The 16,532-nt window shown below is 39.3% G+C and overlaps 1 protein-coding gene and 1 long non-coding RNA gene across 2 annotated transcripts in view; one reads left to right on the forward strand and one right to left on the reverse strand.

The window, feature by feature from the left end:
- Window positions 1-16,532, reverse strand: part of gabbr2.S (gamma-aminobutyric acid (GABA) B receptor, 2 S homeolog) — a 338,466-nt gene that overhangs the window by 188,602 nt on the left and 133,332 nt on the right. The window contains exon 3 of the mRNA XM_041567636.1: window positions 13,208-13,378. Within this exon, the coding sequence (XP_041423570.1) occupies window positions 13,208-13,378 (171 nt within the window). The remainder of the gene's footprint in view (window positions 1-13,207; window positions 13,379-16,532) is intronic.
- LOC121395083 overlaps window positions 1-16,532 on the forward strand; it is a 226,075-nt gene that overhangs the window by 158,872 nt on the left and 50,671 nt on the right. The gene's annotated exons all lie outside the window — the stretch shown is intronic.

Here is a 16,532-nt window from a genome sequence, read left to right on the forward strand (position 1 = left end):
TTGATCGAAGAGGCACGATCTGGGTCATCGTAAAGTATGGCCATGGTCTCAAAGAAAGTATCTAAGGAGAACCGGGCTGGATCAGAGGCGGCAGTCTAAGAGCCCAAATTTGGGGATCACCCTGTAATAGGGTCATGACGAACCTTACTTTCTCCTCACCTGTTGGAAACGAGTGAGGGAAGAAACCAAGGTATAATTTACATGCCTCTTTAAAGACAAAAATTTTTGTTCTATCCGTACTGAACTTATCCGGAAAAGCAATTTTGGGTTCCTGGGGTCTAGCAGAATTACCCCATATAGCAGAGGAACCCAAGAGAGGGGAAGAGACAACAGGACTGATTGGCTGCTGTGAAGTTTCAAGCTTGCGGGTCAGACTGTGAAACCCCTGAAGCAAGTAGTTTTGTTTCCGCTCATGGTCCTCCATGCGCTGAAGCAGGGCAGTAAGGAGCGCTTCGGTGGTAGTTGGAGGAGGTGTAACGGAAGCAGCAGCAGAAGCACTGTCTAGACTTTCATCCTCCATGGCCCGTGATAATGTCACGGCCGGCACCCAATACCACAACAAGTGCCAAGTACCCTGGTCTCGGCTCGGCTTCACCAGTAGTGTGACCACCGTTGGGCTTCGGGAGGAGCCCTCAGCTTACTTGGGTGCCACCTGGACTTAACGAGGGGTACAAGGCGAGATGTTCTGGCTGGCAAAGGGGCACGGCTGTTGGCAAAGTCTTTTTGGGCCGAAGGTCACGGTACAAAAGGATTAGGCAGAATCGTAGTCAGGCAGGCTGGGTCGAGGCAGGCAGATAGCATGGATCGTCAAAACAGGCAAGGGGTCAAAACCGGGTGATCAATCAAGGGGTTAAACAGAAGAGTTGTCGTAAGCAGGCAAAGGTCAGGATCTAGAAGTCAGAATAGTCAAAATAGCCAGGCAGGGGTCACAACAGGTTCAGAAGATATCAGACAAAATAGCACAAGGCTCAGGAGCACCAGGAAATACAATCCTATCACGGGCAATGAGAAAAAGCAGGAAGGTCCCTTTTAAACATTTAAATTTTGCGCCATTGCATGCTGACGTCATTACGACAGCGCGCATGCGCCTACTAAACCCGGAAGTGCATGCCGCGCGTTCACTAAGAAGTGAGTGGCGGGCGTCCCCGTCGATGGTGCGGCGGGTGTACCCACGGCACCACTAGACCACCAGGGTTAGTTACTTTCCTTACAGGTTCATTCAAGCAGGTACAAGCCCTTGCTGAGTTTATTTTGCGAAGGTGCAACGTTTCGGGGTAAACCCCTTTATCAAGCATGATTGATAAAGGGGTTTACCCTGAAACGTTGCACCTTTGCAAAATAAACTCAGCAAAACCTGTTTGATTGAACCTTCGAGTGCCAGTGAAATTCTTCTTTGTTGCTACAATTGAGGTTGCTGAGGCCTCCTTCGCCGTACACAAGGTTGTCTTATCCTGGAGAGTCAGGGTGTGCAAGCTTGATATCCTTGTACTATTCCTCAGTTGGCGCAAAAAGCAAACATACAGGGGCACATTTACTTAGGGTCGAATATCGAGGGTTAATTAACCCTCGATATTCAACCATCAAAGTTAAAGCCTTCGACTTCGAATATCGAACGATTCATCTAAAATCCATCGATCGAACGATTTTCCTTCGATCAGCAATTGCCTAGAAAGCCTATGGGGACCTTCCCCACAGGCTAACATTGATGTTCGGTAGGTTTTAGGTGGCGAAGTAGGTGGTCAAAGTTTTTTTAAAGAGACAGTACGATTTTTAGTTTGAATCGGTCGATTCGAAGTCGTAGTCGAAGGTCGAAGTAGCCAATTCGATGGTTGAAAATTCGAAGTATTTTTTTTTCTATTCCTTCACTCGAGCTAAGTAAATGTGCCCCACAAACTCTGAATATGTAATATGTAAGTTCAGGTGCCAAGTCAATGCCCTCATTATATGTGAGTCCTACACTATTTGTGAGCAGTTTAAGTTTGTAGTGCATTTAAAATCAGGTCGCCCAGCAACCAGTGTGACTGAGGTGTAAGACCATAGTTCACTTACCCTTAACTCAGGAGCTATAGTGAGAAATCAGGGAGCTTTTAGTGTTTCCCAAACAAGAATTCTACTGTTTCTGATATTATAGACTGCTGAGAACATTTAGACACAGAGACCTCTGCACATACAGAACATCCTACTTTAAAAGGAAGTACAGTAGTTACAGTAGATAGTTGTTTTAAAACAAAAATATTTTAATGTTATCTTTCCAGCATTAATTGCAAAACCTTAAAATCTAATTTTTTGGTAGCTGTGCATGGTATCAGGCTTATATACGTAATCTCTTTTAGTAAGTTCTTAAGCATTCCTAATGCAGCTGTATATGTAATTTAAATGACAGACACCGCACTGTCCATTGTGTATATTAAATAATTTCATATATTCAAGCTCTCCATAGTTTGCAGACGTAAATATAGAAGTATGTGTTTCTGTATACATATTCTGTTTGGAAACGTGCATTTTATATTCCTGCTGAATAGATAATGGGTCTATTTTTAAAAACATTTTTCTGTTGCTTTTTCTGGAGCTAAAGCTGCATGTAAGCACTGCAATAGTAAATCCTTTTGTCATTCAGAGGAGTCCCTAATCCCACCAGATGTTGATCATACGAGATTCCTAATGAGAAGTGGTCGTGGCAGATGGCTTGGCCACTATGACATTTTCAAACAAGCACATAGATTTACTTGTAGTTTGTGGCTGTGAGAATCTGTTTGTTTTTAGTTACAGTTTAAGTACTTAATATAACTATTGCCTTAAAAAGACCAAGTCTCCCTTAGAAATTCTTTTTTCTTTTATTTTAAATGCTAGCAAAAGTGTTTATTAACTAGCTAATTGCAAAATTTCAGAATATGTAATGGAATCGGAATCCATAAACCTAGAGAACAAGACCCTGATAAATCAATCCTTGTGAACTGTGTAGTACAGGTATGATATCTGTTACCTGGAATCATTGTCTCCTCCTGGGGTTGTCAGGATATGTCTTTTTTCTGTCATTTATATCACTGTAACGTCTACTGAAAACATGTTACATAAACCCAATAAGATTTTTTTTTAATGTTTTTAAAACAATTTAAAAAATAATAAAGTTATTTGCTTCAATGAACACTGACAGATGGCTTTCCCATTTGTTATGGGCAATTTTTTTGCCAGCCATGGATCTGAGGCGAAATTCGCCATTTGGAAATTTTTTTTCAAAACTGTGGCAAAAATTTGCAGTTAAAAATTTGCTGCAACACAAAAAATGCCCATTGACTTTAATGCATTAGGACAAAAAAGTTGCCTTAAGAAAAAAAACGCCCATTGACTTTAATGCATTTGCTGCGAAAAAAAATTGTTGCACATGTCAAAAAATTGTTACGTTTTGCTAATTTTTTTCGCAAATTCGCTCATGACTACTTCCCATGAATTGAGCTTTTGTTGTTATTGGGTTTCCAAATATCCTTGACATGTAGGGGCACATTTACTTAGGGTCGAATATCGAGGGTTAACAGAGGTCGAAATCATAATTTTAGTTCATTGCTACAGACATTTTGCTCAGCAAAATAACACCAAAAGTTCAGAGCTTCTCCTTGACATAAAACCTCCAGTTTAGTGTCTGGTCAATGCATTCCCCCTCTGGATATTGTTAACCTGTCTCAATAAATACAGTATATATTTTTATATATTTTTTAAAGAGGTAGAAGAAAGAGTATATTTTTCTCTCTATATTAAAGACAAAAAAATATTATATACAATATTTTAGTTTAAATCATTTTCCAGTTTTGTTAATAATTAGTTGTGGAATGATAGTTTAAAACCAAAATTTACACAATTACTGATGTGTCCAATATTAGCACATTTGTATGTACCCCTTAGGGCTCTCTCTGTCCTGCTGCAAGACTGGAGAACATATAGTATGTGCTGACATATATAAAAGGAACAGTAACACTGTCACTGGGGGCATGTAAGTTCAGTTGTCAGGCGGATCTTCAGTGACAAATTTGTGCTTTATTGGGTCTGACAGATATGAAGAGCAGGAGGGATTATTATTATTATTAATAATAATAATAATAATAATAATAATAATAATAATAATATTTTGTTTTAATTTAATAATTCATTCATTCTCCTTTCAGAAATTAAAGGGGTTTTTCAACACTTTTTCCAGTTCAGTTGGGTTCAGATACTTCACCAGAAATAAAGACTTTGCTAATCACTTTCTATTTGTGACCGTTTTTCTAATATTGAAGTGTAAAGTTTAATTTTTTTTCTTTCAATAGGTTTTTATTGAACATTTTGTCAGGAAAGGGGTACACAAGAAAGAGGGGTAGGGGTAGTCACATATCCATCGGGGAAAAAAAAAAAAAACATAGGTAGAGCAGTAATATAGCCAGCTACAGGAATAATAGACAGTAAAATAGCCTTCTTTTACATATATACTAGTGAACAGGTAAGGTCAACATACGAAGGATATCTGCCAACCGAACTCCCATTTGAATTAGAGTTTTGTACTAGATTACCAAAAAAGGAAAGAATGCCTTTCATAGGTTAGTGTGTGGTGTCCTCACTTTAGATTGCCATTAGTGTTGAGCTGGGCTATGTGATATCTATCTAGTGTCTCCAGAGGATCATTAATGTGTCTCTTGCATGTTAAAAGGTGCAATTTTGTTTATATATATCTGTTTCCTTAAATAAAAACCAATGTAGCCAAGTGTCTCTGTAACGTGTTCTTTGTTTCTCTGTTTGTGCTGAGAGTTCCTCAAATTTCACAATTTTGTTTTTTTTTTATCCATTTTGTTAGAGATGGGGTCAAAGACGTTTCCATTTGTTTGGGATAAGCAGTTTTGCTGCATTCAATAAAAATTGTTCCAATGTGGAATCAGGTGGATCTTCTTCGGTTTATGTGTCCCAAAAAAGCAGGATGTGTGCGGGTGTATCTGATACTTCCCTTCCTAAAATTGGAGGTGTCCGTCCACTAGCCATTCCTTGTAAGCATATGGATGTAATGCGGGAGGGAGTGCTGGATTGTTAGTAATTGGGGTAAGCGGTAACAGTAGAGTTGTGAACTTTGTGCCCAGATCTCTAGAGTATAGTTTAGTGACGGATGTGAAGCATGAATAATCCTGCGATGTAATTAATCTACTCATGGTAAATGGATGAGGTGGGTGCACGTAGATTGTTGCTCGATTTCGATCCATGCTTTCTCGTCGAGATTATGGGACCAGTCAAAAATTCTATTTAATATTGCTGCTCTATGGTAGCGGAGGCAGTCTGGTAAGGCGAGTCCACCTTCTGACTTACTTTTGTGCAACGTAGATGCTTTAATCCTGGGTGTATGACCGTTCCACACAAACTTTGTAATAGCTGCCTGAAATTGCTTTAGGCAGGAGGTTGAGAAAGGCAACGGAAGGCATTGGAATAAATAAAGTATTCGTGGTATCACGATAATTTCCAAACGTTAATTCTCCCAAAGCATGATATGGGTTGTTTAATCCAGAGTGCCAAATCTTGTTTTAGTTTTGTAAGAAAGGTTTTAGAGTTAATCGTGACCCATTCTCCATAGTCCTTTGTGATTTGAATTCCAAGGTAAGTGATAAATCTGTTGGCCCAAGCGTAAGGGAAGTTTTGCGAAAGTCCTTGTATTTTGTGTGCTGTGATGGATATATTGAGGGCAAGAGACTTGTAGTTGATTTTAAAGTTACTCACTGTGCTGTATGCATCTAGGAGAACATTTAGGTTGGGTATGGAGATCAAAGGATTTGATATGAAAAAGAGGAGGTCATCTGCATATGCTGCAATTTTATGATGTTTGTGTTTAATTTTTATCCCTGATATGTCAGGGTGAAGGCGGACTTGTGTGAGGAGGGGTTCCAGCGCTAATATGAAAAGGGTGGGGGAAAGTGGACAGCCTTGGCCATTCTTGATGTCTATGAAGTCAGAGAGGGTGCCATTTACTTTGACACAAGCAACCGGACCTTTATATAGGGATTCCACCCATTGACAGATGCGAGAACCAAACCCAAATTTAGTGAGGCATCAGAACATATAAGGCCAGCTCATCCTGTCAAATGCCTTTCGGCATCTGTTGACAGCAGCATAAGTTGAATGAGTTTAATCTTGGCGTGATGTAATATATTGATGAGCTTGTTGTATTGTCGCTCGCTTCTCTACCAGGGACAAACCTGGCTTGATCAAGATCAATAAGTGACCCTAGCATAGTTTGCATTCTCAAGGCATTGATTTAAGCTAAGAGTTTGATATCTGTGTTGATCAAAGAGATGGGGCGGTAACTGCTAGGATCTTCAGGGTTTTTATTGGGCTTGAGAACGAGAGAGATATGGGCTTCAAGAGATTGTTTCGTGAATTGTGCTTGATTCTGTAGAGAGTTGAATGCTTTTGTTATATTTGTTATATATGGGGTCAGGAAGTCAGCATAGATTTTATAATATAGGGCTGTAAAGCTGTCTAGTCCGGGGGTTTTGCCTGTCGGTGTGGCCCCAATTACCTTCAGGACTTCTTCTGTAGAGATGTCAGTTTCTAAGGCCTGAGCGTTCTCCATGGACATTTTTGGTAGGGGGGATAGAGTCCAGGAAATTGGTTATGGCATCTTCCTTGTGAATGGCATCATTGGATGAAGGGGTCTCAAGTTGGTATAGTGACTTGTAGAATTTGTGGAACTCTTTGGCAATCTGCGGGGTACGGAGTAATTTCTCACCAGTTTTAGGTTTGATGCAATATATGTGATTTTTTGTGATCTGTGCTCGCAGAAGGTGTGCCAATAATCTGCAGCATTTGTTCCCATGCTCGTAATAAGAATGTCTCATTCTGGTAATCGCCCTTTCCACATAAATGCCTTGCATGTCAGTTAAGTTTCTTCTAAGTTTGGCCAAAGTTGCCGTTGATTCAGTAGAGGGGTTTTGTTTGCATAGCATCTCTGTTTGACTGATTTGTTCTAGCAGTTGGTTATATTGAGCCATGCGGGCCTTCTTTACTCTTGAGCTGATTTGTATAAGGATCCCCCTCATATAACACTTGTGAGCCTCCCATACTGTGACCGGATTTACCTCTTTGTTATCGTTTCTTTTAAAGTAATCTGACATAGCTTGTTTAACTTCTTTAAGGATGGCAGTGTCTTTTAGTAAAGATTCATTTAGCCTCCAGCAGTTTTGCCTGCCTAGGTTGTTGCCAAGTGCCAGGTCAAGTGTGATGGGAGCATGATCAACCCAGGAGCCTGTGTGTATGTCCGCTTTCAAAATTCTGTCTAGGTGATATTGTGAGATGAAGATAGTCGATTCTAGTGAATCTATCATGCCGGGCTGAATAGAATGAGTAATCCCTTTCTTGTGGTTTGAGCAATCTCCAAACATCTACCAGTTGCCACTTGTGAAGTGTTTGGGTGATTTCCCGTAAAACTTTTGTTGGTGTGCTGGACTTGCTAACCGAGCAATCCAGGTGGGGTTCAAGGGAAATGTTGAGATCTCCGCCTAAGACCAACATGCCTTCCAAGAAGCTTTGCAAGGACTCAGGATAGTTCTGTGTCTTGGTTTTCATTTGGCAAATAGAGAGCAGCAAAAGTAATTATTTGTGTGTCTAGTGTGCCTTTAACAAACATTTATCTGCCGTTGGGGTCTGCTTTTGTGGCCAATACTTTAAAATGAAAGTTCTTTTCAAATAGAATCGCCTCTCCCTTGGTTTTAGTCTGTTGAGGGTGGCTGTGGAATATAGTCGGGTAATATTTGTTCGACCATTTGGGGACGGTTGTGCGTTTAAAATGTGTCTCCTGTATGAAGGTGATTTGCGTTTTATATCTTCTGAGTTCAGCTGAAAGCAGAATCCTTTTCTGTGAGGAGTTCAATCCATTTACATTTAGGCTAAGTATTCTTAGAGGTGTGCATGACTTTCCTGTAGTAAGGATGTAGATCCAATCCCCAGGATAGAAGGTGGGGGATGGTTTAGACGCTCTTGCCCACGAGAAGAGACAATAATCACTTTTGTGTGGCTAATTGTCTAGGAGCGTGAAAGTTGGAGGGTGTGGAGAACAGCTAGCCGGTTTTCTCATTGGAGCTCCAGAGCTCTATGATGCCAGGTCTTTGCCGCGAAGCTGTAATAGGCATTTTAGCATGTGATTCTGGGGTATTTCTGAAGTAGCCATTGGAAGATCCTTGGAGGTCACAGGAGGACCTGTATAGTTTAAGGCATATAGAGATATATCCAGATTGGCTCATCTAGATAGTGTGATATGATAAATAGTTCTTGTCACATCTTTGTTATATGTGCCTTAGTATATGTGAATTGTGGTGTCGTGATTAGTTAATGAAGGCTTTGTATTCAATATATTAATGATATTGGTTATGGTAGATGTACCTCTGTTAGGCCTAAAACTTTGCTATCACCTGGCTGAATATACCAAGAGGCTTTATGGCATCAAAGATACATGTAACTTAGAGCATTTCTAAGACTTTCAGAAAATATAGCAATATGGCAATATGAAGTTCGTAAAGTACATTCAAGCATATAACAAGCAATAAAACTTAAAGTTGTCTCAGCCTATATGGAAACTTTGAGACTTATTAAGCATAACGATGTAATAGGGCTAGTAGATCATATATGGATAAATATACAATAGCCCCTTTGTAACACTTAAAATATTAGACCATTGATGCCCATAATGCTTATATCTCCATATGCATGAAGAGCAGTTGTCTGACTTTCTGATAAAACAGTTACGTCATCGGAGGTAGGGACTAAGGCTATAAGGTTAAGATCCCAAAATACTGCTGCCAGCTCTGTTAAGTGCAACATAAGGCAGTCAGAGTCGATATAAAATTAGACAAATCTGAAACATTTAAACTGTATAAAATAGTAAAAGAGCAGACGTTAAGTATACATATCTATATATTAAACAGCTAACTCGGGGAAGGCCCAGTCTATGAGGGTCCGGTGTGGCTTGTTAGGCCCGGCACTCAGAGTGGTGAGGGGTAGTTATATACCTTACAATCCCTGTAAAAGTCAACCTTCCGCTGTGGCAGATTGTCCCATGCCAAAAATATAGGAAGACCAGCTTGTGATGTCCGGGGTAGGAATCTTGAGCGATGTGCAGAATCTTTCAATGTCTGACGGTTCGCGGAGATGGTGCCAGGATCCGTCTTGCCACGCTGATAATGCGAACGGATGGGCCCATCTATATGGTATTTTGCGAAGTTTCAGGGTCTCAGTGAGGCCTTTCAGGAGACGTCGTTGTTGAATGGTGGAATAGGCCAAGTCCTGGTATAGTTCTATCTTGTTGTCCTTAATTTTAAGGTTGTCGGCATCTCTGGCTCTTTTGAGAATCTCTTCTTTCTGGCTGTAGTGGTGTAGGCAACAAAGAACATTGCGGATTCTGCTGGGTCTGGCTGCTGCGACTCTGTGGAAGTGGTCTATGCGGATCGGTGTGTCTTTTTTCAGGTTTAGTAGTTGCCGGAATAGGTCTTCTACATGCTGACGGGCCTCTTCTAGGTCTTCAGGGATGCTTCGAATCCATATGTTGCATCGCCTATTCCTATTCTCTGCATCCTCCATTGCTCTTTTCAGTAAGTAAATTTGCCGTTCTTGTGTGTGCAGCCTTTCAGACTTTTGTATGGTGGGCATTTGTAGTTTGGCCTGGGTTTTCTCTAGCGTAGTAAACTTATTGCCCAACGTGGCCAGTTCAGTTTGTAGGATGCAAACCTCCTGCTTTAGTGTGGATCAGATAACCGTAAGAAGGTTAGCCAAATCTGATTTGGTAGGTAATTCCGATAGCAGGGTTTGCAGATTAGTTGGGTCTGTTAAATCTTCTGCTTGGAGCTGCGTCACAGGTTGTGGATCATTGTCCGCCATATCTGATTCCTCAGGCTTGTCTGAGTCTCCTTGAGGTTTTTCAAAGAATTTTTCTATATCTTTTGTCTTCTTTTCCCCAAAGGTTTGGGATTAGTTCCGGAAGGCAAAGCTTTGAGAGTTTTACCCATTTCTGCCAGCTATGACTGATTTAGAGATGTGCTTTAGAGGAAGAGTTACGGAGCTCAAAGAAAGTGTGTCTTACTCTGTCAGCCATCAAACCACGCCCCCTAAAGTTTAATTTTTAACCTTCTAAAGCAGCTCGGGGGGGGGGGGGTAGCCGACTCTTTAACTGTTTTAAATTAATACATTTAGTTCATACATTCATTGTCTTTGTCCCTGAGTTTCATTAAAGGCAGCTGTTAGAACTGATACAATAGTTGCTAATTTTCCACAGATACTGCTGAGAAATGTATCAACTAATTGCATCAACTCAATGTAGCAAATTGTTCAGATTGCACCTGGATTACTGAGCTGACAGACTGAAACATCAGAGATAGGAACAATAAACCTAAACTTCCATTTTGAGAAACGGTAAAAAAAAAAAGATGCAAAGCAAAAAATTATTTGATTATGGTGAACAATCTGAAAACAACTCAACTTAAAAAAATGTTTGGAAGATGAACAACCCCTTTAAAGTATTTCAGTAAATAATGGGTTTAGCAGATTTAAAATCCTTTGGGGGAAATGTATTTAAAAAACTCCTGACATGCAGAGGGCACATCTCCACAGGGGAGATTCAGTGGAGGGGAAATTCAGAGCACAGCAATGGCAGTGGACAACCCTTTTCTTTATTGCTTGCTGTAGTAAAGAGTACAGGGTCCTGTTGCAGCATGGGTCCACTGCCACTCCCTAACTTGATTGTTGGAATGACATGCAAATTAGGAGGGTAGGGGCAGAAAAGAAGAGCTTTCCCTCCTATCTGTTGGACCAACTCTACTGTTCTCATGGGGTTAGCTTGCAGGCCTCTACCTTTCAAATGGGGGTAATATTCCAAAAACTGCCAGATTGCACAGGTTTTTTTTGCACTTTGTTCCATGGTTTTCTTTTTGTCAATGAGTCATATAGCCAGTACAGCAGGACCCAGGGATCCTCACTCATTTAAGCAACATGTTAAAAAAATACTGTTCACTTCTTGGAAATTTTGGTATAGCCATATTTCAGAATTGCCTGCAGTGTGCCAACATTATACCTGAGCCAAGTCTCCACTCTTTACCTGCATGACAGATTAATGAAATGGGATATTGATAAAGGGGCCTTAAACTATTTCTACAAGGTGGTCCTCTGCAACCCATGGAAGAGAAAGCAGGAACGTAGGGGGAATAGGAAGTTAAAGTCTTGCATAAACAGTGCTGCAACATATCATATACATATAAAAGCAATGTTTTATTTTGTAAATGTGTTGCTATCAACTATTTGTGTCCTTCACTTACATATGAGCAGATCAATTATATAATTACATTGGCTAAAAACTCACTTTGTTCCATGTAGCTAATATGCAGGTCATAAATGCAATCAATACTTCATCATAATGACATACAACCTTCATTTCTGCCCATTCACCAATTTCTTATTATTGTAGATCTTCAGCTATTTTGTAACCTATTTATATCAAAATGAATAAAATGGTATTACTGTTCATTAATGAACACACTGACTTGTTTTAAAGGGTTCATTTATGTGGCTCTACAGACAAAACCTAAATTCAGACAGGAACAGTGAAATGTGCATACGGTTTTGTATGTCCCACTATGGCATGTTTTAATATAAAAATTGGCTTTAGCCTTTAGATGTCTTACATGAATTATATTGGTCTGCTGAGTTTTAACAAATTTGGAGCTTCAGTAGAAATTGCCTATGCCGGCATCTAAAATAAATTGATCATTCACTGTCTCAGATAATATGTACTTACTAATAACCATCACTAAACATTGATGAAAAACATTGTTTCATTCAGTTCCCCTTGCTGCATGAGTAGCTCATGGGCTTACTGGCTGCACGTCATGCACCCTCCTTAAACACACACACAAAGAAACAATATATGAGTGGATTTAATTACCTATCTCATCTGCTTCAGCTAGCAAACTGACTATGAGAAGCAATTCTTAAATATCTGGATGCCAGAGAGAGGAATTATGTGAAATGATAGGAATCATTTCAGAAGCTCTCTCAAAAGAAGCATTGGTGAGTTTTTCCACTCCAGTGCACCTGAAATCCCCCTGGGGAGTGTTAGGGAGAATTTTCAAAATCGAAAATGACACAGTGGAAGTCATACAAACATTATTACTGAATTATTATTGAAAGGAAAGCACTAGTTCAAAAGCACTAGTATTTATTTGGCCAACCATTTATCAAACTGCATAAGTTTTATCCTCACAACTCTAACTTATTCATCTTTAAGAAGATCCATTGTAGGGTTACATCTGACCCACAGGCCTAAACATTGACAGCCCCGATCTAATTGAAATGAGCAATGCTAATATCTTTAATTTTTATTTAGCCTCAGTTTCTTTTGCTTACTTTAAACAAAGAGTTAAATTCCTTCTTTTACACCTAGGCCATGACTACCCAACAGCATATCACCATAAAAGTCTTGCCTAGGTTGATTTAAACCTGGTTTGACAGGTCTTCTCGGCCACATAAGCCTGATCTGGAGGGCCATATGCATCACTGCAACAAAAATACTGGTTGGTTAGCCATTTATCCAGGTACATAAAAACAATCGCTGCTCATGCTTCGAAGAGATTACCCCAAGGCAGGGCTTATAAATAAATAATTTATATGAAAATATGCTTAATTATAGGTCTTACTGTTTGCTTACTAGCACAGTTAGCTTCCATCAAATACAGGAACCTAACTCTTTTTAGGGTCACCCACATACATTTTCTCTGCCTTCTGGGATAATTTACATGATTATATTACACAACACATTTTGACAGAAACAGTGTAACTGTGGAGAAATCACAGCAGTCAACATACCCCTCCTTTTCTGAAGACACTTTCTATTCATTTCAGTGGTGAAAGTACTGTGAAGGTTATATTGTCCGTGTCTGACATGAGAATGTGAATTCTATTGTATTATTTGCACTTGTCTAATACAGCTTTATTTAGGGATTCAGTAGCAGAAAATTACAAATACGTGAAAAGTTACAAATTAAATAATGGTTCGCCCAAAGAGAGTTTGGTAATATTAGCTCAGTTATATTAGTCAGAAAATCACAATATGAATGTTGAAAGGCTAACGGGAAATGTAATCTATACCAAAGTTATTTACTCATTGCCCTCATTTTGACAATTTAATAAAATTATACCACTTTAGTAAAATTCAACTTACCTCTGAAAATCGCTGTATATCTTGGGTTAATGTTCCTACTCTTTTCCACTTGAAATGTTTAAGAAATTTTACAATTGCTGGATTGACTGCATTATCTGACGGAACTGTTCGGAAAAAGTATGGATATTTTTTCTTATCTGCTAAAACTGGAGTTGTTGCTGCGAATGACAACTGTAAAAAAAATCAACAAAAAAAAGGTAAGGAGGATTAAAGATTTTGACTTTAAATTGTACAATATTTTTAATAATAGTTTAATTTAGTAAATATACAGTAAGTCAGAATTGTAGTGCACTTAATTACAGTTTGCCAGTGTGGGCCATATATTTGATAACTTTCCCAAAGTTTACCATAGCTAATGACCATCCTATGAAATAGCTGGTTATTGCAAGGCTCCCAGTGTCAGACTGGCCCATGGGGATACCAGGAAAACTCCCGGTGGCCCAGGTTTCAGTGGGCCTCTTGCTTCTAACTATTTGGCCTATTTCATGGTTTTCAAGCAGCTTCTTTCTTTATAGTGCTTTATTTAACAAACATTTTTTATGCTTTGTTATTAAATATCTTAAATAATAAAAAACAATATTATAAGAATATAATACAAAAGGGATTCAAAAGGTTTTTTTTCAGTATTCAGCACAAACTTGTGACGTCTTTAGAACTGTAAAGATAAATTCTAATAAAATATTTAAGTTGTAGATAGAATTACTGTGCAGAGACATTGCTTGTACTTTAGAAATGGCAGAGATTTTTGTTAGGAAAGAAATGTCTTTCTTACAGTGCAGAATTATTGAAAATTAACCAAACAAATGTATGTCTTTGCAAACCAGAAAATGTGAAACCTATTTCCTTTAATACAATAAAATTAGGAGCAAATTCACTAAAGGGCGAATTTTTGCCTGTGAATGCTTCAACACACTTTGCGCCACTTCGCCTGGTGCAAATTCGCTACCACTATGCTAATTCACTAAAATGTAAAGTTGCATCTCGGCACTCAAACTCTGCCAAAGTTTTGCTAGCATTCAACTGTCAGCACGAGCATTTCATAGCGAACTTTCACTAACATTAGTTTCTGTCTAGCAAAACTTTGTTAGTACACATGCGCTTAGGTCAATTTCAATAGGGGGGGTACATATAGGTTGCATATATATATATATATATATATATATATATATATATATATATATATATATATATATATATATATATATATATATATGTCTTTATTAGAGATGTTGGTGCAAATGCTTAAACTGGCCAATTATTATTAAAAATGTCCAAGGAAGCAAAATAAGGCCAAAAGAGGTCTTCTAATGCCCTAAACATTAGCCCACCCTAAAACAAATGTGGCATGCCTCTCAAATGATAAATAAAAATGTTAAAATACAATTATTTAATAGTTACAACTTCTTTAAAATATGAAAAATTATTATGACTTTTCAGCATACAGGATACAGCATATGTCGTCACTGGCATAAGATTGAGGAGGATGTAGCTTCATCTTATAAGTTTGCCAGGTCTAAGCAGGTGAAGGAAACTATGGCGACGATCAGGGATGGGCGAATTTGACCCGTTTCGCCAAAAATTATGCCAACGGCCATTAAAGTCTATGGGCGTCATTTCTGCGGCTAAAAAATTCGGCCATCTCTAGTAGCGATTGCTCGCCTGGGAGAAAATGCACCTGGCGAAAGCACAAGCAATGATCTCTTTCGCTAGTGAATTGTCCTGTACACCTGTTAGTAAATTGGCAGTGTTCCTGCGGATGGTATTTCTGGTGAATTTTTGGTAGTGATGGTCACTTCGCCTTTAAGTAAATCTGCCCCTTCGTTCACCACAGTAAAATGCCACAAACCAAAATTCTTTATCCATTTCTATTTTTAGAGGTATATTTCATCAAATGGTGAACTCTAACTTTAACTATTTATAAATACACATAGGAATGTACAGAGTGGTGGCATTTTATTGTGGTGAGCTCTAATATCACACTTTGATAAATCTGCCCCTCTGCATCTATTTCTTAGTCCGTGAATGTTGAATGAGAAGTCCTCTGTGAAATACAATCTTCTTCTAGTAGGACTCCACATGCTGACATTGACTTATCTTTGGTTCTACTCTGTGCTGATGTTATTAGTATGGAATCTAATCTGTGCCTTTTGTTCCCTTCAACAGCTCCTGAGTAGAAAAGCTAATGGAATCTATGCTACAGCTGATGATACTAAAATCTATATTTCCACTGATTTTCTAAACCCTTGCACACTTTTCATTCTCACACTACTACATTTATTGACTTCTGCTAAATGAATTGCTGTCTAGATTTGGAACCAGTATCTCAGCCTTAGCGCATCTTTGTAAATGTTTAAGCATCAGGGAGGTTGAGCAAAAAAATCTATCAAATCTAGCTAACTGTATTTTGAAATTTGATTGAAACTAAAAAATATAAAAAAAGATTCTGGTATTAACAACACTTCCTTTCCATATAAGGTATGGGACCCACTATCCAGGATACTTAGTTTTCCAGATAAGGGGTCTTTTAGTAAGGTGAATCATCTTAAATCTTCTAAAAAATATTTTAAAGATGCCTATTTATTAAATCTCAATTTATCCAATCACAGCCCTTACTTTTTCATGTTTGTTTTGCTCCTCAACTCTTTATACATTTGAATGTGGCTCACGGGTACAAAAGGTTGGGGACCCCTGCCCTAGGCAAACAGTGGAGCGAGGGGGGAAGTGGCCCATTGTGCATGATCGCCCCCAGGGGCCCCATAGGTGCAGCAAACACGTGTGTCTGCTGTTGCCTAGTGCAGCCTCCACTTCCTGCTCCCTCTAGCAACGCCGCCAGACCCGGCTCTAGCAGATGACACGTTTCTCAAGGGACTCCACTCCTGCTGTGTGCCTGGATGGATGGATCTGCTGCCTGCACACCCCAGGTTAGTGTAACACACACACAAAATACACAATCACACACTTTTTACAATAATACACACTTACATTTACACTTATACACAATCATACATTTTGGGGGGCTTTCACAAATTCACACTGCTCACACATGCAAACACTCATACAACAAAACGCAGTTATTTAGAGAAGCCTACCCTCACTCTACTTAGAGATGTCGCGAACTGTTCGCCGGCGAACTTGTTCGCGCGAACATCGGGTGTTCGCGCTCGCCGGAAGTTCGCGAACGTCGCGCGACGTTCGCCATTTTGGGTTCGCCATTGTTGGCGCTTTTTTTTGCCCTCTCACCCCAGACCAGCAGGTACATGGCAGCCAATCAGGAAGCTCTCCCCTGGACCACTCCCCTTCCCTATAAAAACCGAAGCCCTGCAGC

This window comes from Xenopus laevis, chromosome 6S (genome assembly GCF_017654675.1).
Source record: "Xenopus laevis strain J_2021 chromosome 6S, Xenopus_laevis_v10.1, whole genome shotgun sequence".
Taxonomy (NCBI): Eukaryota; Metazoa; Chordata; class Amphibia; order Anura; family Pipidae; genus Xenopus; species Xenopus laevis.